General features: G+C 33.4%; 1 protein-coding gene across 2 annotated transcripts in view; it reads right to left on the bottom strand.

Moving 5' to 3' along the window:
• The window catches only part of LOC126888249 (uncharacterized), a 48573-nt gene extending 42545 nt beyond the window's left edge, over positions 1–6028 (bottom strand). The window contains exon 1 of one of the 2 annotated variants that reach the window (XM_050656343.1): positions 5891–6028. In XM_050656343.1, the coding sequence (XP_050512300.1) occupies positions 5891–5905 (15 nt within the window). In that variant the 5' untranslated portion in view covers positions 5906–6028. The remainder of the gene's footprint in view (positions 1–5890) is intronic. The other variant, XM_050656344.1, reaches the window with a different exon arrangement.
• Between the last annotated feature and the right edge of the window lie 17683 nt (positions 6029–23711).

The following is a 23711-nucleotide window of genomic DNA, read 5'->3' as shown; positions in this document are numbered from 1 at the left end:
ATAGTAACGTGATCGTTAAAAGGCAAATAAACAAGCAATGTAATTTTCAGATAAAGAGATCGACAAATGTAAAAAAATCGAGAATCGAGATCGAAAAACACGCGCAGTATGTCGTATTCGTTGATTTTGACAACAGATATGCATGATAAGGGCGAACACAATGGTAGGGGAGCAAAGCATGCTAAATTTGCAGTCACTCGACCGTTATGGGGACCTATTGGGTTGTGATTATTAGGTCCTAAAACCAAAAAAGTTAAGTAAAATTTTCCATTTTAGTGGGGACTTTCCACTTTTTAATTAAATTTTCCATTTCCAATAATCGTTTTTTCCGATTATAGCGCCATCTATCCATAATTCGAAAAAAATGTCTCGAATAAAAGTTGCTTATTTTTAAGTAAAGAATCCAAATCTGCAGTAAAAATTTGGGGATCCCATTAAAGATTTTAAAGTAACCTCCCACCCCACCTCCGTGGGGTGTCGTGTTTGGGACCATTCGATAGATTTTTCAAAAACATTTTGAAAGTGTATTTTGTAGTTTTTCGATCTGATGTTCATTTTGCGAAATATCGCGGGGTTTGTATGTAAAATTTTAAATTTACCCCCCACCCCTCTCCGTGGGGGCTCATGTTTAGTACCATTCGATAGATTTTTGAAAAATATTGAAGACGTATTTTTTAGTTTTTCGATCTGACGTTCATTTCGCGAAATATTCGCTTTTTTTGTGAAACTTTTTGACTCACCCATTTCCTTACGACCCGCTCAAATCGTCAGATTTTTTAAATATACACTTTTTTGCATGTATTTAACTTACTTTATCTTAATCTGACAATTTCGAGTATTTTTAAGGATATATTTTTTTTCGAGCCCCCTTAACGAACTTCCCTTTGTTAAGAGCCAATATATGGTAGAGGTACATCTGCAGGGTACCAGATTTCTCCCCATATAATAATCTGACGTGCTCGAGTAACTGCAAAAATGCCCGATTGGGCTCCCCTACCACAATACAAATTTTGAAAAAACAATGGTGCGAAGATTAAGGAGAGAGACATCCATAGGAGGAGGACAGTGTGGGTTTACGTCTAGAAGGAGAACAGATGATTTATGACAGTTGGTTTGCACCAAGGCTCTTCATAGAGTCCATACCTGTTTAATCTTGTTACGGAACGACAGAGGAAGTAAGGGAGGGACCTCCTTGGTCAATGCTCTATGCGGATGAAATCGTGGTAGTGTAGGAAATCACACAAATATTGAAGCAGAAGTGGAGGGTTAGAGAAGGGCTATTTAAGAGTAAAGACTTAAAGTTAACAGGTCGAATACGATGTAAAGATATACAAAAGTATGATGATACCTGCGTTGGTGTACGGCAGTCAGGTGTGGCCTATGTAAACTGTTCACAAAAAGAAGATCTTCTTCTTCTTTAGGTGCCGTGTCTGTATTCAGACGTTGGCCGTCATCATGTTTACAATTTCCTGAAATCTCTCTCTATCGGCTGCTGCGCGAAATAATTCTTCTACTGTGCAGCCACACCATTGTCTAATATTACGCAACCATGAAAGTTTCTTTCGACCAATCAATCTCTTTCCCTCCACTTTTCCTTGTATTATAAGGCGAAGCAGATGGTATTTAAGTCCTCTAATTATATGGCCGAAGTATTCTGTTTTTCTCCTCTTTATGATGCTTATGAGCAGACGTTCCGAATTCATCATTTGAAGAACATCTTCATTGGAAGTGTGCGAAACCCACGATATCTTTCGGATTCGTCGATAGCACCACAATTCGAATGCTTCTATTTTGTTTAGCATTGTGGTTTTTAACGTCCATGTCTCACAACCATACAATAGGATAGACCACACATAACATTTCAGCATCTTCTTTCGAATATTCATCGACAGGTTTCTATTACATAAAACTGGTTTCCAGGTCATAAAAGCCTTCCGTGATATTTCGATCCTAGTTATTATGTCTTCATCAGAGTCACAATTTACATTTAACCAGCTGCCAAGGTACTTGAAATGATTTACCCGTTCTAACTCCTCTCCATCAAGAGAAAGCTGACCTTGATCTATATTAATATTTCCAACTGCCATCCAAAAAGAAGATAGAAGTAGCTAAAATTAAAATGTTGCGGTAGATGTTGGGTGAAACTAGAAGAGATAAGAATAGAAACGACGTGATTAGGGAAAAGAAGGGGTTTACCGTCTCAAAAAAATCTCAAGATCAAAAACTACAATGGTTTGGTAAGGTCAGACGTAGAAATGAGAACTATGTGGGTGTGGGGTGAAGGATAAAGCTGCACTCAACGAAAAAGGCACGTAATATTAATAAAAATGTTAATTCAGACAACAAAAGCAATACTTAAAATTTGTCCAATTTTTGGTTTTATTGGAACAACAAAGCGATGCTTATTTTGCATTTTTTTCGTTAGTTGCAATGCATTATTTTCGTTAGTTGAATTGAATGGACGAACAACCATTTATTAATACATAATAATTTCATTATGTATACCATAATATCACTTTATTGATACTGATATGTGTTGTTGACAAATCAAGCCATTTTGAAGTTATAACCCCCCCTTAGATAATCCTGGTTACGCCGTTGCAGGAAAGCTCGGGGTATCACGATATGGAAAAGCCGTTACATTTCAAGTGGTCAAGCAAAACATTTATTGTTTCAACAACTGCGTTTATTGTTACCATGAACGCATTGATTGTGGTTATTAAACGCAGTAGTAGATTGATTAATGCATTCGTTGTCATAACAATCAGTTTACATCTACGGAATAATCAAATATTACTCTATATTAACAACATTTGTACCTTGTTTTAATGAAATATGTACGTTGTCACGATAAACCAAGGTAATTGCGTATCATCTAAGAAATCAAGAAAGCGTTTTGCTGCCAGAATTACAATTATTTATTAGATATACGAAACTAACTTATTGGCTGAATAAATTGAGTGTTATTGATTAATGTACTCTAGTTATTTTCACAATTATTATTATTAAATCATTGTGACAATAACCAAATACATTCATCAATGTCTAAAAGTTCGTTGAAACAAAAAATTAAATGTTACATCGAAATATTATTCAATAAACACTGTTAATCAATATTACGAACTAAATTTTTTTGAGTGTGTGTTGAGGGAAGGAATGGTAGCGGAAAACAAAGGAGGAGATGGCAGGATTGCGTGGTAGTGGACTTAACAAAGAAAGGTTTAACCGAAGATGACACGATGTACAGAAATAAGTGGCGAAGAGGAGTAGCGAACAGCAACCATTAGGAAAGAAAACGCTGACAAAGAAGAATAAAAACATTAGGATAATGTACTCTGAGAGGTTTTGCCGCAGACATTTAGCAAAATAGAAGGTCACAGTGAGTATGTGATAATTAAGAGAGATATGTGTAATAGACTTCCTGGGGAAGTATGGAGAGTATTGGGAGAGACAGGAACAAGGTGGCTAGCATGTCTATTTAATAGAATTATGGAAGTTGGACAAATGCCAGACGCATGGAGAAGCAGTATACTGGTACATGTCTACAAAAACAAGAGAGATATACAACAATGTACAAACTACAGGGCTATAAAACTGCTTAGTCATACCATGAAAATATGGGAAACAGTAATTGATAGACGGATACGTGAATAGACCAAAATATCCCAGAATCAATTTGGCTTAATGCAGGGCAGATCAACAACAGATTCAATTTTCATTATAAGGCAGTTGATGGAAAAATACAGGAGTAAAGAAATAAACGCTCATACGGTATTGATCTTGAAAAAGCATATGATAGAGTTCCTCGAGAGATTCTGTGGTGGGCACTCAATAAGAAAGGAGTCCCTGGTGAAGATATAAAGATTGTGAGGGATATGTATGAGGGGGTAGCGACTAGTGTTAGGACAGGTGTGGGAGAGACTGATAAATTTCAGGTGAAATTAGGATTGCACCAAGGTTCTGTGCTTAGTCCGTATTTATTCTCATTAGTTTTGGATCAGATAACAGCGAAACTACAGGGTAACATTCCATGGTGCTTAATGTAAGCTGATGATGTCGTGTTAGTAGCAAACAGTGAAAGAGACTTAGAACAAAAACTGGAACAGTGGAGGCAAGCTCTGGAGAAAAAAGGTTTAAAACTTAGTAGGACAAAAACAGAGTATTTGGAATGTTCATTTAAAGATAGAGTTACTACAAATAAAATGGTATCTTTGGATGGTGAACTGATTGTAAAAAGCAATAGTTTTAAGTACCTGGGATCGGCATTACAGAGTAATGGAGAAATAGATGGAGATGCGTGCAGTAGAATTAGGGCTGGATGGATGAAGTGGAAAGAAGCAAGTGGTGTGTGGTGTGACAGAAAAATTCCAATGAAGCTGAAGGGAAAATTCTATAAAACAGCCATAATACCGGCTATGATGTACGGAACTGAATGTTGGGCAGTGAAGAAGAAAGAGGAACAACGAATGCATGTGGCGGAAATGAGAATGCTTAGATGGATGAGTGGAGTGACAAAGAAGGATAAAATTAGAAATGAGTATATTAGGGGAAGTCTAGGTTTGCCACCAACTGATGTCAAAATGAGAGAGCATAGGTTAAGATGGTTTGGTCATGTTCAACGTCGAGACGTTAATCACCCAATACGAAGAATAGCTGAAGTGCAGATTCTTGGAAGGAGTAGGAGAGGAAGACCAAAGAAGACCTGGGGGGAGACGATAAGGCAGAACATGTTGGTAAAGGGGATTGACATTGATATGACCCAAGATAGAATTGTGTGGAGAAATGCAATTAGGGAAGCTGACCCCGCATAGGGATAAGGCAAAGAGAATGATGATGATGTGTAATAGACTAAAATGTGTTATGAGACAGTGATAAACTTGATGCCCAACTGGGACTGGATCAGTGCGCAGTAGTTAATCCTTATTTTTATTCTCTATAATGCTGAAACATATGCCAGGAGAATTCTCAGGCCATATGTGTTTGGTTAAGCATTAATTTGGTGTAGAGTTATTTGATGATGATGATGATGATGATGATAGAAGAAATAAGAATACATACTGAAAAACTATAGACATTCTTATGAACAAAGGTATTTAAAACTAAATGGGACCACAAAACTCTAGAATAAACACCTAAAGATGGAGTAGCAAAGTTTTTATTTTGTTGTTTATATATCTATTAAAATAGTCATTCAAAAAATGTAGTAGAACTGTGCATATCACATAATAATTCCGAGGGTGAGGCCAATAAAAAACCTGGTTTGATATACATATAATGTATGTACTGAAAGTATCCACATCTATGTTAAAATTTTGAACAACCTAAAAAGTACTTTACTTCTTCTCAAAGTATTTTATAAACTCCACAAAAACGAGTGAACATGTCAAACTAGATTATTTAAAAAAACATACTTTTAGAGCTTGGCGGAGAGAAATATACTTTACGCGTTTTGGAATACTAGAACATATTTTAATTTTCAAGAGCTGTATCTGTATTAACTAAAGAAATAAATATTTTTTTATCATTTGGGCTCAACGCATTATTTTATAAGAGTACTGATGATAATAGTAATAATGTGTTGATTCTAGTCACACGATGTCTTAAATAACCAACATTAAGTCATTTTCTTTGAATCCTATATTGCTTATTAATATGCTAAAACATAGAAATGACATTTTCTTTATATAAAATACCATCCTTAATTGAATTACCTAAGCCATTATATTTTCTTTTATTACTTAGGCCTTGAGAGGAACACACAAACATATTAATCAATGGATATTCAATAAATTTAATTTGCACTTAACATTGTAGGCCAAGAACATATCTAAATGAATGGATTTTTTTCTTAATTTATTCCTTTTATTAAATAAAGTATCTCTTTATTTACCCTTTTCGTTAACATCCTTGTATATATGTACACTGTCCAAAATTTCAACTAACGCACCTGCCACTACTCACTAAAATAATTTTATGACAACACTACAATACTAAACAAACCATTTTATCCTGTCTTCTCCAATTGAAGAGCGATGAGTATCTTTTATCAGACTCCCCCGCCAAATGTTTGAAAACCCCGCGTCAGCTTAGTGGGAAAATTAAAAAAAATATTTTATATAAAAATACACAAATTTTATAAATTATCGAAAATTGAATTTAATTCAAATAATATTTTAGTAACTTTTGACATAAACAGTTTATTCAAAAATGTGCCATTAGATAAGGATAGTACACTACATAAAACCCGAAAAACTAGTTTCTTAGAGGGTTTTGGTGGTTTTCCCCATTTTATAACTTCAAAATAGATCAAATCAAGATTTTTTAAAGGATTATATAAATCTAATTAACTGAGTTCTTATGACATTCAAACATTGGACGAAACACATTCAAACCCCTCAAAATAAACGTTTTCAAAGTTTTTAAGGGTTTTTGCGAGTTTCTGCTGGGTTAATCTCATTATTTGAGATGAAATGAAGGGCTTAATGTGAAACAATGACAAGCCACACATGAGTTCAAAAAGAGTTAGTGTTATTCTTGGTTAAAGTAATAGTATAACAAGCCACTAACAAATTATCTCAGCCCTTCGTTAATAGATGGCCCGATAAATCTATGGTCACACTATTGCATATGCCTAGTTTGTTCTAGTATTTACTCGACATAATGACAAGCCACATCAAAATGGCAAACATGGGCGGAAGCGTTTCGGATAATTATTGATTTCTGACGATTCTAGAAAGAAAAATAGCAAAGTTGACTTGACATTCGATGACAGTGACCTTGACCCTGACTATGTACAATCTAGAAGTGACACAAGTAGTGAAAATCCAGCGATATTTAATTTTTTCCTAAATGTGGCTTGCCACATTATTACCATTCAAGAATAATGTAGTGGCTTATGACGTGGCTTGTTATATTATTCCATTTGGTTGTAGGATAATGAACAAAGTCCGTCAATAAAAACCAAACACATCCGTCAAAAATTTCAACAAGTTAATGGAGACAAAGAAATAAACACTGTTTAACACCTATAGGGTTGAAACCACCCCGAACGCAGACAATAATAGAAAATTCTGAATCTACATACATATATCTAAAATTTGGGTATTTATTATTAATGAAATAATGTAACAAACCACATTTTTTTAAATAAAGGGTGTTTTTTCTCGAGTTTCAAGTAGTTTGATTAATATTGTGGTCAACTATAGTCAACCATAGGGCATGATGCATCGAAATATGTAAACTAAAACAATAAAAGTTGTTACTGGATTTTTTAACATTATTTTTAACATTCAAAGTCAAATATCTCACTTTAACCTTTTTGAGACTTGTCATTGTTTCATATTAAGCCCTTCAAATGTATTATTTTATGTCATTAAAAAGACAGTGCTATTTTATTCATCCACCCCCTTCAGCTTCCCCTTAAACATCATTTTTCTTTTTTATTTATTTTTAGGTGGGATTCAATTAATTTAAAATTTTCAAAAAATTCACATGCATAGTTCAGGCTTTTACAAAAAATTGTCTATTTTTACAGACGCATGGGTTGAGTGTACATATCTCTTCTATTCTGTTTTTGTATCTTATTAAAAACTATTTTTACTATTTTTTTCAGATTTTTGCGTAAGGTTCGCCACTTTTAAAACCCGCAAAACTGGTTTTTAGGGGTTTTTGTGATTTTCCCCATTTTATAGGCTTCAAAGTAGATCAAATCAAGGTAGGTTTCTTATAGGTTATATATTATTTAAAGTAACTCAGTCCTTTAGGACATTCAAAAATTGGACAAAATACGTTCAAAACCCCCACCACCCATAAAAACCTAAAAAATCCCTACGTTTTTGGAAGGATTGAAAGTGTTTCTTCCATTTTTGAAAACCTTAAAATCCAGTTAGTTTAAATTATTATATCATATAAAAACTTTACGGAATTAAAATTACGGCCACAAGAATATTTTAAAATTATATACAATTTTTTGGCTTAAAAGCAAATAGAATATCTCGGGAAATAATAAGTTAAATTAAATCATAAAAGGGGTATTGGAAAAAAAAGCTACAGGACGCTTCTTTTAAAAGAAAAAACGTTTAATCGCGATGAGTGGTTCCTGAGATACAACCGCTCAAAGTTGACCGGCATTTATTCACCTTCACGGCATAGTCAAACCATCACCTTTTTATTTTTATCCCTTTTCTCCACACCAATTTTTATATCTTTAAAATACTCATAACATATATTATTATAATAAAAACTATCGATATTACGAGTGAAAATTGCCAAAAATTGCAAAATTCCAATCAAAAATTAGGTTGGAGGAAATGTAATCTCAAAGTTCAAAATCGGTACACGCTAAAAAAATGCTCGGCTTCCCATGGAGCAATTTTCTTCATTCTTTTTTGTTCCCAAGTAGCTCGAGTAGAGCCATCCAACTAACGCATTATTAAATGTCAAAGTTTCTTTTGTTTCGTTATAATAAATTAATTTATAATCTATACGAAAGGATCTTTTATATTAACAAGTTATTTAATTATTGATGAACAATTATTTATCTAAAATTTTACTGAAAATCCTGAATTTTCCGGGGAAAATTTATGTCGAAGTAAATCGGGAAAAACAAGTTTCTATGCAGAATTTAATTACGCTTAATTTTTATTTGGATGTTTTTGGTGTAGAGTTAAAATCTTTGGAGTTATAGAGCAAAAATTGAAAAAAACACGATTTTCCTGTTGTGTGAAATAACATACACAAGGGATCATTTCATAAAACAGGTTTATGGAATTCCACACCTTCAACAATAGCATCCCGTTCAATTGAATAAGAATTAGTCTTTTAGATGGATGGTACTACTTTAGTATATTTCTGCAATAAATAAATATTTCATTATTGGGAATACAAGAAAAAATGATGCATTTAAAGAAATACGGGAAGAAGCAAACAGAGCATGTACCTATAAAAATGAACATAATATTTATACTTCCAACTGTATTCATTCATAATCAAAAATATCAAAACCAGTATTCATCAATTAGTAAATTTTTTGTCATAGAAAGTACTTTATTATTTAAAATCTTTTATTATTAATTTAAGTTCTTTCAACAAGCTATTTACTTCTTTAATTCTGTCTAATTATTATAAGTTATGGAGTTTAAGAACAATAAATATTTTTTTAATAATCAATTATTTTTTTTATTAATCAATTTAACAATTAATAATGAGCTACAGTTAAACAAGATAAATAACTCGATTATCATAAAAACCATTCTATAAATAATGTCTTTAAGATCAGAGGTACTACAATCTTTTGTTTCTTGATAAATTGTTAATTTAATAAATAATGGGTTGGGACATAAAAACTGGTAACCAATATTTCACCGAAATGTTAAAAGGCGCGTGTTAAAACTTTGATAAAACATGGCTACTGTATCTCACATGTTTACAGCTCATCACTGTATCTAGATGAATTGCTATATCTTTGTCTTTTCCGTATTAATTTATTTGTTTGTTAATTTTTTGTTTTTTTTTAAGATGGTTTTGAGTCTCTGTGCATCTTAGCTTCTTATATGATTTTCCGTCATTCTGATGTCTTCCTTGCTTTATTTTTCCAGGTGGTAATCTATCAAATTTTGATCTACTTGTTCCATATATTTTAGGTTGGGTGTCCCTTTTGACCTTCTCTCTTCTGGGTCTGCTTTATTATTTTCTTTTACTCCTTTATATATACTCTTAAACAGTGGAGGATCTATGGGCAGAGGAAATAGGAATTCATGGTTCAGAATTCATGAAAAATTCAATCCAATAAACCAGCTAGTTAGCAAAATTAAGGGAACTTAATCCTATAATGGATACCTTATACGTTATTATTTTTTATGTAGTTTTGGTTTATCATTTTTATGCTTTTTGGTTAATGGTTCATTGGAACTTCTCTCCCCCTCAATGTACAGTTCTACACTAACTACAGTTCTGTAAGATTTATTCCATATATAAAAGAAGAACTATTAAAAATTTTTAAGGTAAATAGTGGTAAGTATAAATTAATTAATAATGAATGTAAATAAATTAAAATAAATCTAAATAGATCAAGTATTAAAATCCTTTCAGTATATACACAGAGGAAGTCGACAAATGAAGATGTAGTGACAATTAAGTGTTCGAATACTTCTATCATTGAGTTAAAGTTACTATTGTACCTATATAACATACATATAGTATATATAATATTGAATAAAAGCAGTTAAAACGAAGTGTAACGTTCGTGTCAGCGGTGGGATAAAATAGATAATAAGTAATTGTCAATGGTTACATGAATTTGGTAAAGAAATGGATACGTCCCTCGACCCCACATGCTTAAAAAATAGGACGAGGAGAAACGTGGGCAAGAAGAAAAAGAGAAAAAAAGAGAAGCCTTGGGAGGTGAAGGATAAGCGTAGACAAGAAGAGAAAGATGAAGAAGCGTAGATAACAAGAGAAAGATCCGAAGGAGAATCGTAGACAAGAACAAAGAGAACAAACGATGAGAGAAAGAAAACAATTTTAGAATACTGCAATTTGAGGGTTTTTCTAGTCATTCACAGACATATTTTTTTCGTTCCATTTCCATTTTTTAACACATTTTTTGCACTAAATTGTTGATAATTAAAAAATAAACCCAAATTTCTTTAGAACATCTGTAGAGAAAAATGAGAAGTTTTGGGAGGTGATGGAGAAGCTAAGGCAAGAAGAGGAAGAGTTGATAGAGAAGTTTAGATAAGAAAAGGAAAAACTGAAGCAGAATCGCAGACAAGAAGACGGAGAACAAACGATAATAGAAAGAAAACAATTTTAGCATACGGCAATTTGGAGGTTTTCTATTTCTTAACAAATATATTTTTTTTTATTTTTAACTTTTAAACTAAATAGAACTCAATAATAAATTAAAAAAAAGAAAACTGCAATAATTTATCCACGTGATGAGAGGAATAAAATACCAGCTTCTGCAGAATATCATGCAGGGAAACATTTTAGAAAAGCATAGCGTTGGAAGCTATCCCATAGAGTGTTTTAATTTCTCGTCTCTGCAGCTTTTTAGAGCAGCAATGAACAGGATACAAATAGTCATGATGATCACCAACCGTCTACAGAAGACGGACCTTAAGAAGGAGAATATATGTGAAATCTAGACTTTTAGACTTTTAGATATAAAAGTTTTTTGAGTTTTTTTATATGTATATCGACATCTCGTTACAAATAGACCAGGGGGCATTTAGAACAAAAAACACCAGAATAAATCGATTGTTAAATACTGCACCTATAGACTTACAACTTTTTGCATTGTGTTCAGGATGACGTCAGGAAAAAAGTCTGCAGTAGAAAAATGGGTGGAAAGGCATAATTGCATTTACAGTGCATAAAATGCATCCAAATTGCATAAACATATCAATGTCAGTGTATTAAGGGCCAGATTTTGTTACTCGGGAGTTTTTGTTGTCGATAAACATGAATACGCCATCAAAACCAACCCCCCGGAGCACCTGGTGTCCAGGGTCCCTGCTAAGCACGTTATATTCTGAAATTTCGAGAGTTTTCGTCACTAAATTGATGCAAATATACTACTCGGGCATAGCAGTTACACTGGGCACAATCCGAGGATTGGTTGTATTGGTGCTAATCATCCCCTAAAACCGCCCGAGTAATTTGTTTGCATCAATTTTTCAGTAATGCCAAAAAACCTCGAAACTCTAAAGGATGATGAGTCTTAGCAATGACCCTGTGTTGAGCGACCCCAAAAACCCCCGAGTAATCTGTTTGTATCAATTTAGTGCCGAAAGCTCTCGAAACTCCAGAAGATGACGTGCTTTAGCAGTAACTCTGGGGATCGGTTTTGATGGCGTGTTCATGCTCAGCGACCCCAAAAACCCTCGAATAATCTGTTTGCATAAATTTAGTATGGAAAACCCTCTAGATTATGTGCCTTAGTAGTAACCCTGGACACCAGGTGCTCTATGGGTCGGTTTTGATGACGTATTCATGTCCAGTCATCCAAAAAACCATTTGTTCTTCTTTAGCCTTAAGTAATCTACCTTTGGACATAGGCTTCCCCCTATTCAATCCAGTGTTTTCTGTTTTACGTGCCTTTCTTTCAATGTTTTTGTGTCCAGGGTCCATTTGTGTCTTCTTAATGCCATTAGCCCATCTCATTTGTGACCTTCCTCTGCTTCTGCTTCCTAACCATGGTGTACATTATTGTATTTCGTGATTTCTTTTTTTATTCTTCAGTCGGGCATTGTTTCCTACGAAGCTCCATTTTAATTAGCCAACATGTTCTCCTGCGTCTTTTGCTTTGGTTTTTTGTTTCTAATCCATTTGTTTGCTTTTTTATCTATAAGCGTCACCCCAAGCACTGATCTTTTCATCGCTCTTAGTTCTTTTACTATTTTATCCATATTGGCCTTGGTGAGTGTCCACGTCTGTAAACCATACGCGAGTATAAGGAGGATACACTGATCGTACACTCTGGTTTTCAAGATTTTAGTGCTTTTCAAGATCCAACAACTTAATTCTCCAAGTAGTTTCGGCAGTTTGGTATTCTTTGTTGACTTTCATTATCTATCCCAGAACAGGTAGATGTATTCGCTTACTGTTTCTAAATTTATGTCGCTCAACGATATTTTTCTAATCTTCGGTGTTAATCTTCGTCATTATTTTTGTTTTTTTCAAGTTCATCTTATACCTACTTTTTCCGAAGCTTGAAATAGTTGCGTCATAGTGGTCTGTAATTCTTCGAAACTTGTAGCGAGTATTACAATGTCATCAGCATATCTCAAGTAACTGAGTTTTCTTCCCTTAACATTTATTCCTTTATCTGCCCTAGAAACTATCGAGTAACAAAATCTGGCTCTTACTATACTGATTTTGACATGTTTATACCCTTTTGGATGCATTTTGTGCACTTTAAAATGTATGTATGTGTGCATTTTTCTCTTGTCGACTTTTTTTCCTGAGGTCATCTCTACCTCTATCTATGTAAGGATTTTTACAGCTATCGCCGCCTTCCTTCTTTCAACCAACGTCTCTAAAACCCCGTTTAACCTTCGGATGACCAAGGGGGTAAATTTGGACCCCGGCGTATGTTTTTCTTTAATAAATTCAAAAGTATTTTCAATTTTTAACTCATTATTTTTTTATTTGACTTTAATATCATTCTATGTAGATATCCTCATATTTTGAAATAAAAAAAATTCCCTATATTTTACGAATAAAAAATATATTCTGAACTTGATGTTTAGTAAAATACCGTCTATTATGTGGAATTCCCAGTAGTTTTACACTGCGCGTTATCAAAATCTATTTTTAGACTGTGGTGCCTGTTATGTACGAATCATGACATTCCTGTCTGCTACAGTTAGTCATTATTATTATTTCCTGGCATATATTATTATAGTTTCTTAGTATTTTGTGTACATATAAGATATGGCCCGCAAGTATCTTACTGAGGCTGAGTTACAGGAAATTGTTACTGCTACCGATTTTTATAATGATATAGAAGATGAAATAGTATCAGAAAACGAGGATGTATTGTTAAATGAAGATTTAAATGCTGAAAACGTTCATTACAGGTCATTTTTGACCCGGGGTCATTTTTTACCCCCGTTGGTCATCCGTGTAACAGAAAAAGGTTGGTCATCGGAATTTTAAGCGAACAGAAGCTCACGGGCCTTCTTTAAAGCTATATTTTAATCTCAGCGACATTTATGTATCTATATACTCGTATTTATATAATAATCTGGTTATGAATAATTTTTAATAAATGTAATAAAATTTTTTATTAACAAATAAAAATCTAAAAGTATTCTTATAATCTTTTATTACTTCATATTGACCATCTTCGATATATTATTGTCATTAAAGATTTATTTGGTAGATAGTATTTGAGAATCCGTAAGTTTTCGAACAGCGATTTTGATTTGTAGCTGTATATAAAAAACAATTAATAGTCATTATATTTACATGACTATGGCTAATTAACTATTTTTAATGGGAAATAAGCCACAAGTTTACCAAAAAAAAAATGATTTTATTAACGTTTCGATGTCCAAATCGGATGCCGTTGTCAAAATACAAAAAATATTAATGAATTAACAAAAATGTTGCTTAGTAAAAAATTCTTCTAATAATTTATTTAATCTGACTCATATATATCGATATTTATTGCCGTTATAAATGAGTCAGATTAAATAAATTATTAGAAGAATTTTTTACTAAGCAACAACATTTTTGTTTAATTCACTAATATTTTTTGTATCTTGACAACGGTATCCGATTTGGACGTCGAAACGTTAATAAAGTCATTTATTAGTAAAATTGTGGCTTATTTCCCATTACAAATAGTTAATAACAGAAATGCCACAAGAAAATAGCTTCAGAACAACATGAGTATGGCTAATGTGTAAAGCAGTAAATGACCTTAGCCAGCCCAAATTCCTCCTAGTAACAAAATCTGGCTCTATATATACAGTGCTAGTCAAAAGTCCGTACCCCCCTCGTATCTTTTGAACGGTTTTAAATATAATAGTGAAATTTAAAGGGAGGAAATAAACGGACATAAGCTTCTTAACTAGTCATGACAGGTGACGTAATTATGACAGATGACTTTACAGCGCCACTGTGACTGATAATTTTAAATGGGACCTTATGGCAAGTGATACCTCGTTTGAAAGGTATTGAAAATACCTATTCAGTTCTACTAATTTTGTTTGAGTTTAAGCTAATTTTGGTGAATAAATAAAATAAATATAAAATTGTAGTTTCGCATTTAACTAATAAAAATTCAAAATTCCGCAGATAATTACTTGTCAAAAAGGTTGACGTTGACGTAAAAACTACTAGAGAATTGAAAAACGTCAATTTTTTTGACAAAAAAACCATAGGCGGACATTTGAATTTTTATTAATTAAATGCGAAACTATAATATTATATTTATTTAATTTATTCACCAAAATCAAAATCAACTAAAATCCAAAAAAGTTAGTATGACTGAATAGGTATTTTAAATACCTTTCAAACGAGGTATCATTTGCCATAAGGTCCCATTTCAAATTATCGGTCACAGTGGCTCTGTAACGTCATCTGTCACTATTACGTCACCTGTCATGACTAGTTAAGAAGCTTACGTCCGTTTGTTTTATCCCTCCAAATTTCACTATTATAGGTATAACCGTTCAAAAGATACGAGGGGGGGTACGGACTTTTGACTAGCACTGTATACTGATTTTAACGTTCTCATGCACTTTTGGATGCATTTTATGCACTTTCACCCATTTTTCCATTCTAGACATTTTTCTGAAGTCATCTCGAACACACTGCAAAAATTTGCAACTCGATAGGTTCTAATTAAAATAGATCTATTTTTTCCTAAATGCCCTGCTCTAAAACGTCAAGTGAACAGAAGCTCACGGTTCTTTAAAGCTATGTATATTTAATCTTAGCGACATTAATGATTATATCTATCTACAGGGTGTCCCAGACTAATTTAGCCACGCTATATCTCTTAAACGAATACAGATTTTTGAATGGTACAAAAAGTGATATATTCTACTTGTAATACACTTTAATATGGCGTACAAAAAATCATCCCCTAAATATTCATCCCTTAGTTACAACCCCTAACTTTAATTTTTTTAATAGCACCCTGTATATTTTTTATAGTTTTGGATGTGGTTTTTTATCGTCTATTCATCACAAACTATCAGTTTATTTTTGTTAATTGTGTGTCCCAGACTAAATTATCCAGGCTATATTTCTTAAACAAATAGAGATTTTCGAATGGGACAAAAACTGATCTATTCCATTCGTAATACACTTTCATATGGTGTAGAAAAAATTCATCCCCTAAATATTCATCTCTAACTTACAGGGTGCTATTAAAAAAAATAAAGTTAGGGGTTGTAACTAAGGGATGAAAATTTAGGGGATAATTTTTTTCCACGCCATATTAAAGTGTATTACAAATGTAATAGATCAGTTTTTGTCCCATTCGAAAATCTCTATTCGTTTAAGAAATATAGCCTGGATAAATTAGTCTGGGACACATAATTAACAAAACTAAACTGATATTTTCTTGGTTATTTACGAACCGATTTTATTTTCAAAAAATGTGTTGAATAGACGATAGAAGACCACATCCAAAACTGTAAAAAATATACAGGGTGCTATTAAAAAATTTAAAGTTAGGGGTTGTAACTAAAGGATAAATATTTAGGGGATGATTTTTTTCTACGCCACAATAAAGTGTATTACACGTAGAATAGACCAATTTTTGTCCCATTCGAAAATCTCTTTTCGTTTAAGAGATACAGCGTGGCTAATTAGTCTGGGACACCCTGTATACAGTGTATTCCAACGAAAATTTGACCCCCACCCCAGAAACTCAGAAACCAAGATTTAGACCGGGCAGTATCGTCGCCCCCGCTAGCGAAATTAGTCCGATTAGATTTTTTTGCACAAACTTACTCAAAAAGAGGTCCTTATAACATATCCACAGGATGCCAGGCGGTGCCGTGGTCGAAAAATTATTTAAACAACTTTTTTAAACAAATTCACAAAAATAATTTTTTCATTTCGAACAATATTTTTTTAGATAATTTGGGTCATTCTGAGGAAAAAAGGTCTCTTGTATATTTTTTGTATCTTGACAACAGCATCCGATTTGGACGATATTGTCATTTTTCTCTAAAATTGATTGTTGTCGAGGTATATGCGATTAAAGATTTGAAAAATGCTAAAATGGCCATTATTAAAGCTTAATAACTCGATTAAAAATTATTATTATGAAACTCAAAAAGTGACCAAATCAAGTTTTAAATCACTTCTTCAAGGCCCTGAAGAGATTTTTGTCATTATTTTATTACAAAGCCGCTATTTTTAATTATTAACAATTAGCTCTACAGTTCAATTGTATCGTCACACCCGTTAGCGAAACTATTCGATTAGATTTTTTTGCAAAAACTTGCTTAAAAAGAGGTCCTTATAACACATCCACAGGGTTCCGGGCGGTGCCGTGGCCGAAAAATTGTTTAATTAATTTTTAAAAACAAATTCACAAAAATAATTTTTTTATTGTGAATGATTTTTTTTAGACAATTTGGGTTATTAGGAGCAAAAAAGGTCTCTTGTGACTTTTCTCTAAAATTGATTGTTGTCGAGTTATATGGCCATTTTCGCATTTTTCAAATTTTATATCGCGTATAACTCGACAACAATCAATTTTAGAGAAAAATCAAAAGAGACCTTTTTTGCTCAGAACAAGTCTTAAATAACCTAAAAAAATTTGTTCGAAGTGAAAAATTTATTTTTGTGATTTTGTTTAAAAAAAATTGTTTAAACAATTTTTCGACCACGGCACCGCCCGGCACCCTGTGAGTATGTTATAAAGACCTCTTTTTCAGTAAGTTTGTGCAAAAGAAAACGAATCGGAATAATTTCACTAACGGGGGTGACGATAAATCCTGGACTATATCGCTAATTGTTAATAATTAAAAATAACAGCTTTGTAATCAAATATTGACAAAATCTCTTCAGGACCTTCAAGAAGGGGTTTAAAACTTGATTTGGTCACTTTTTGAGTTTCATAATAATAATTTTTAATCGAGTTATTAAGTTACCTTGAAAATAGCCATTTTCGCATTTTTCAAATTTTTAATCGCATATAACTCGACAACAATCAATTTTGGAAAAAAATGACCTTTTTTGCTCAGAATAACCCAAATTATTAACAAAAAAATTGGGCCAAACGAAAAAATAATTTTTGTGAATTTGTTTAAAAAAATTGTTTAAACAATTTTTCGACCACGGCACCCTGTGAATATGTTATAAGGACCTCTTTTTGAGTAAGTCTGTGCAAAAAAATCGAATCGGAATAATTTCGCTAGCGGGGGCGACGATACAGCCCGGTCTAATTTCCTTCATAATTTAAAAAACACGTCAATGTGTATTGGAAGGGCGACAAATTTTCATGCAAAATTCATGCCCTTAAATGTAAGCCCCTACTGCCCCGCATCAACCCCTAATTTTTTTTTAAATAGCAAATGTAGTAGAGTTGCACATCATTTCAAAGGTATTTTTCTCTCTACAGAACTCTCTATTTTTTTTTAATTTGCGGAATATCTTTAAAGATAATTTTGGATTTAAATAATTTATAAAAAATTTATTAAGTCCAAAATTATCTTCAAACTTATTACGTAAATTAAAAAGAATAGTGTCGTGTAGAGAAAACAATTACCTTTCAATTGATGTGCCACTTGACCACACTTGCTATTAAAAAAAAGTGGGGGTTAAATTGACGAGTTTTAATTTTGAAGAAGCTTCTGGTTTCTGAATTTTTGGGGGAAGGGGTCAAATTTTCGTTGAAACTGCCAGTCAACTAGTTATGAATAATTTATATTTGATATACGAATTTTATTACCAAATAAAAAAAATCTAAAAGTATTCTTCTTTTATTACTTTATATTAACCAAACTTCGATATATTGTCAATAAAGATTTATTTAGTAATATTTGAGGATCTGTAGGTTTTTGAACAGCAATTTTGATTTATAGCTGTATATAAAAAGAAATTAATAATAACTATATTTACATGAGTATGGCTAATGTGTAAGCAGTAAATGACCTTAAACTAACACTAAGATTCATGGTCTTTGTTTTCACTATCATTGTCTTAATTTCATAGGCGCTGCATATTTATTTTAAACAAAATTATGCTTATCATTATAATAATTTTTAATTAAGTATAATAATAATAAAACAATATGTCTTAACATTGAATAGTAAAAGCATTGCAGAAATATTTATATATTATTGTTTTTCCTTTGTGGTAGCGGGTACGTATCCCTCTATGATCCCGATAGAGGGTAGACTTACTTCAGGGAGGTAGCGTCCCTGCCCACGCGAGCTCGTGGCTTCTGGTTTTTCCTCCACACCTTACTTAGGGGAAACCAGGCCCAAACCCCAGTATTATCCTACCCCAAAACCTAAATTCCTTCCCTTTATTCCCCCCACACGACGGAGTATAGGCAGTATAACCTTAGTATCTCGCACGAAGGAAATGTCGTTGCCACCTCCAGGACCACTACCCCTGAAGCTTGTCTGGAAGCTAGAGTCGGCAGCCCCGGCATCAGACTCGGGTGCAGAAGGCCAATGACCTACTTTAAATTTTATCTTATTACTGAAACTTTGGTAGAAACAAACCGGACGGATCAAATGTTGACGACTCTGGCATCACCGAAAACACGGACACGATTTAGATGCTGGAATGTTAAAACTCTGTATGTGATTTCTAAACTGTCTCAAGTAGTAACAGAATTAAATAGATATAAATTAAGCTTTGTTGGTCTATGGGAAGTAAGATGATGAACATCATGCCCAAACAGGAGAACTTCTATTATATAGTGGTAAAGAAAATGGAAGTTACGAGAGCGGAGTGGGTCTTCTACTCAGCAAACAAGTTAAAAAAAAGCCTCATTTCATGGAAACCCATTAATGACTGCCAGGTTTTATACCAGATACCGTAAGACAACAGTTATTCATTGCTATGCGTTATGCTACTACGAACACATCTTTCCACGAAGATAAAGACATTTTCTACAAACAAATAAAACAAACGACCCAACAAGTAAACAAAGGCGATATACTAATAGTGATGGAAGATATGAACGCTAAAGTTGGAGAAGACAATATTAATTTAGAAATCGTAATCTCCAAACATGGCTGGGACTGATGAATATAAACGGAGAGAGCTTTACAAATTTTTGTTCCAATCATTGTTTAGTTATTGGTGGAACCAACTTCCCACATAAAAATTTTCACAAGGTAACATGGACTGTACCTGGTCATACAAGAGAAGCTAAAATAGACCACATAAAAGAGACCATCTCTTTTTGATGTATGTAATAAAAGAGGAGCAGACAGCACAAGTGACCAACATATTGTAATTGGTACCATTAAAATCAAAATTGCAAAAAAATTACAAGAAGCACCAAAATACCGACATATAGTCTAAACAAATTAAAACGGTCCCAGGAAAACACATTTTTAGGGAGGAGCTTCAACTAAAGCACGTGAGCTTCAGTCTAAACAAGAGAACGTGAAGTAAATAGCTGGGAAGATTTGGCAGGTATTTTGACAGAAATATCTGAAGACAAACTAGGTAAAAAAGAAATAGATAGAAAGGAATAGATATCAGATGAAACTCGGAAACTTATCGAGGAAAGAAAACAACGAAAAAAAGGTATTTTGCAAGCAAGAACTGTAGAAGGAAGAGCGAATCGATCACAAGAATATGAAACACTAAATAAAGCAGTTAAAAGGAATGCAAGAAGAAACAAAAGAAGGTGGGCTGAAGAAGTGGCAAAACAAGCAGACCCAGCAATACAACACAACTGAACAATAGAGCTATACCAAATTACTAGACGACTAACAAAAAATGGGCCCAGCTGTTCGAACATTGCAAGATCCAAGACAGACGAATTACTTACTACAACAGATGACCAAGTAGAGAGATGGAAAGAGCCTTATCAGGAGTTGCTAGGCACGCCCAGGGATCACGCAGATGAAATTGTCGAAAACCCGCAGAATATAAACTTGCATATATCTTGCGAGTGCTTTTCCAAAACGGAGATAATAACAGCGATCAAATCTCAAAGAAACAACAGGTCCCCGGGAATCGATAACATTGCTGTCGAGTTACTTAAACTGATCCGCATCTAACCGCTGAAGCAAACCGCATTTCAACGGGCTGGAAAAAGGTAACACTATTAAGCTTCCAAAAAGGGTAACCTTGCTTGACATCATAAATAAAATTTTAACGACCATCATACTTAGAAGATTAACAAACAAGGTTGAACTTTGAACTAATCAACCAGGTTGTAGACCAGAATTTCCTGCATAGACCACATTAATACTGTGAGGGTAATAAGTAATAATGGAACAATCGGTTGAATGGAACACATCCCTATACATGGTTTTTGTTGATATCGAACGTGCCTTTGACATCCTATCTCATGCTGCTATATGGAAAATTTTAGAGCTAAAAAACATTCGGCAAAAAATAATTTCCATTATAAAGTCACCTTACACTGAGGCGAAGTGCAGCGTGACAAGAAGCTTGAACCGTACGCGATAATTATAGAGGTATTACATCAACATCAACGTTCAATTAATCCAACCAAATAATTAATTGAAGATGAATGTAGGCAAAGGAGAGAAAAAATAGCCAAAGGATTTCCGAAGTGGAAATCGAAAGGAGAGTAAATGGAAATAAAATTTAAACTAAAAGTGTTATTAATAATTCTTATTTTTAATAGTAAATTAAATAGGTTTATCTTGATTTTTCATTTTTTAGCCAGTTTTGCACTAGGTTCAGATAATTCTAAAGTTTTCAGGTGAAATTATAGAGGATAGTCTGAAATAGTATATTGTGCAACAAGTGCAGAAAGGTACTAATTTCTCACGAGTTTGAAAAGTTGCGGTACGAGCGCAAGCGAGTGCCGCAATTCAAACGAGTGAGAAATTACCTTTCTGCACGTGTTTCACACTATACTTTTTCTACAAGCACAGTTTTTCCTAAAAATAAAAATCACAATTTCCAAACGACGATTAATTATAATAGGTACCTATGTGATAAATTTTAAACTGTATTTAATTAATACCTACTAATCAATTTAAATTCCTTATACCTAAATAAATTGCACAGAAATCAGTTAAAAAATTAATGCACTGCCTTAATTTGTTTAAATTTAAACAAGTATTACACATTATTGACACTATATTTATGCAGTCACGGATTTACACAAAACCTACTTCATTCCACGTCTCTTGCACAGGTTGCTAAATCCTTATTGGTTATTTGATAATTATAAAATGTTTAATAAGAATAAAATTGTAAAATAAAACAGTTGTAACATCCATAATTTAGTTTCTATGCTATAGTTAAATATAATAATTGTCTTATAGGTTATATATTTTTGTCTAAAGTTTAACCACGGATGTAAACAGAATATAACGTTACTCAGAATGCGGTAGTCCACGGATGTAAACAGAATATAACGTTACTCAGAATGAGGTAGTCAACTGTGCAGAAAAGAACTTTGCGGCACAGAAACGTCACTTTGCGGCACAGAAACGTCACTTTTCTGCACACTAATGTCAAAAATCTTATACTGTGAGAAAATATCAAGTTTGCTAACATAAAACCGTGCAGAAAAGTGCACTTTGAATAGTGGTTGTAGAAAAACATAATTGCAACACTATCCACAAATGTTGGATAGCGTTGAGAATATCATTGTTTAACGAACACTAGCAGAATAAAGAACGTAGTGGTAAATACCTACCTACTGTGCAGTTAAGTGTTGGATTTGCTGTCATTAGTAATCAGATACCTAATAACATTATGTTCGTATAAAGGAATATAAATCTTTAACCACACAGGTATAATAATAATAATAATATCGTATGGTATTTTTGCCGGGGAGATCCTTTCGGATAGTTCCGGCGCCATTTACATCTTTAACCCTGTTTTAAGTAACTAGTGCCGATGTACACTAGCCCAGGGGGACCGACGGCTTAACGTGCTCTCCGAGGCACGGTGAGACGGCTCGTGTCATTATTGGAAATGAAAATGGTTTGTCTTTGGCAGTGCTCGAACCCACGTGCACTGGCGTATGAAGCCAGCGGTTATGCCATTCCTCCACGGCCGCTCACTCCCTAGGTATTCGCTCACAGGTACTCACAGGTATTCGCTGTGTGCAAGTACTTGGAGGGGATACGAGAAACGATCGTGCGTGAATAGCGGAGAAATCTTACAACTTTCTTAATATTTTTCTTAAATTTTTAATTGAAATTGTCAAATTGACGTATATTTCATACCTACTGTCATTGAAGAGAATGGGATTTCGCAAATGATGTGTTATAAATTGTAAAAATTATACAGTGCTAGTCAAAAGTCCGTACCCCCCCTCTTATCTTTTGAACGGTTTTACCTATAATAGTGAAATTTGGATGGAGGAAATTAACTGACGTAAGCTTCTTAACTAGTTATGACAGGTGACGTAATAGTGACAGATGACGTTACAGAGCCACTGTGACCGATAATTTTAAATGGGACCTTATGGCAAGTGATACCTCGTTTGAAAGGTATTCAAAATACCTACTCAGCCATACTAATTTTTTTGTGTTTTAGTTGATTTTGATTTTGGTGAATAAATTAAATAAATATAATATTGTAGCTTCGCATTTAATTAATAAAAATTCAAATGTACGCCTATGGTTTTTTTGTCAAAAAAGTTGACGTTTTTCGATTCTCTAGTAGTTTTTACGTCAACGTCAACCTTTTTGACAAGTAATCATAGGCGGATTTTTGAATTTTAAATTAATTAAATGAAACTACAATTTTATATTTATTTCATTAATTCGTCAAAATTAGCTAAAAATTAAACAATATTAGTATGACTGAATAGGTATTTTCAATACCTTTCAAACGATTTGTCACTTGCCATAAGGTCCCATTTAAAATTATCTGTCACAGTGGCGCTATAAAGTCATCTGTCACTATTACGTCACCTGTCATGACTAGTTAAGAAGCTTACGTCCGTTTATTTCCTATCTCCAAATTTCACTATTATAGGTATAACCGTTCAAAAGATACGAGGGGGGGTACGGACTTTTGACTAGCACTGTATGTTGCTCCACAATGTT

This window comes from Diabrotica virgifera, chromosome 7 (assembly GCF_917563875.1).
Source record: "Diabrotica virgifera virgifera chromosome 7, PGI_DIABVI_V3a".
Classification (NCBI taxonomy): Eukaryota; Metazoa; Arthropoda; class Insecta; order Coleoptera; family Chrysomelidae; genus Diabrotica; species Diabrotica virgifera.
This window is presented reverse-complemented; position numbering and strand designations above follow the sequence as displayed.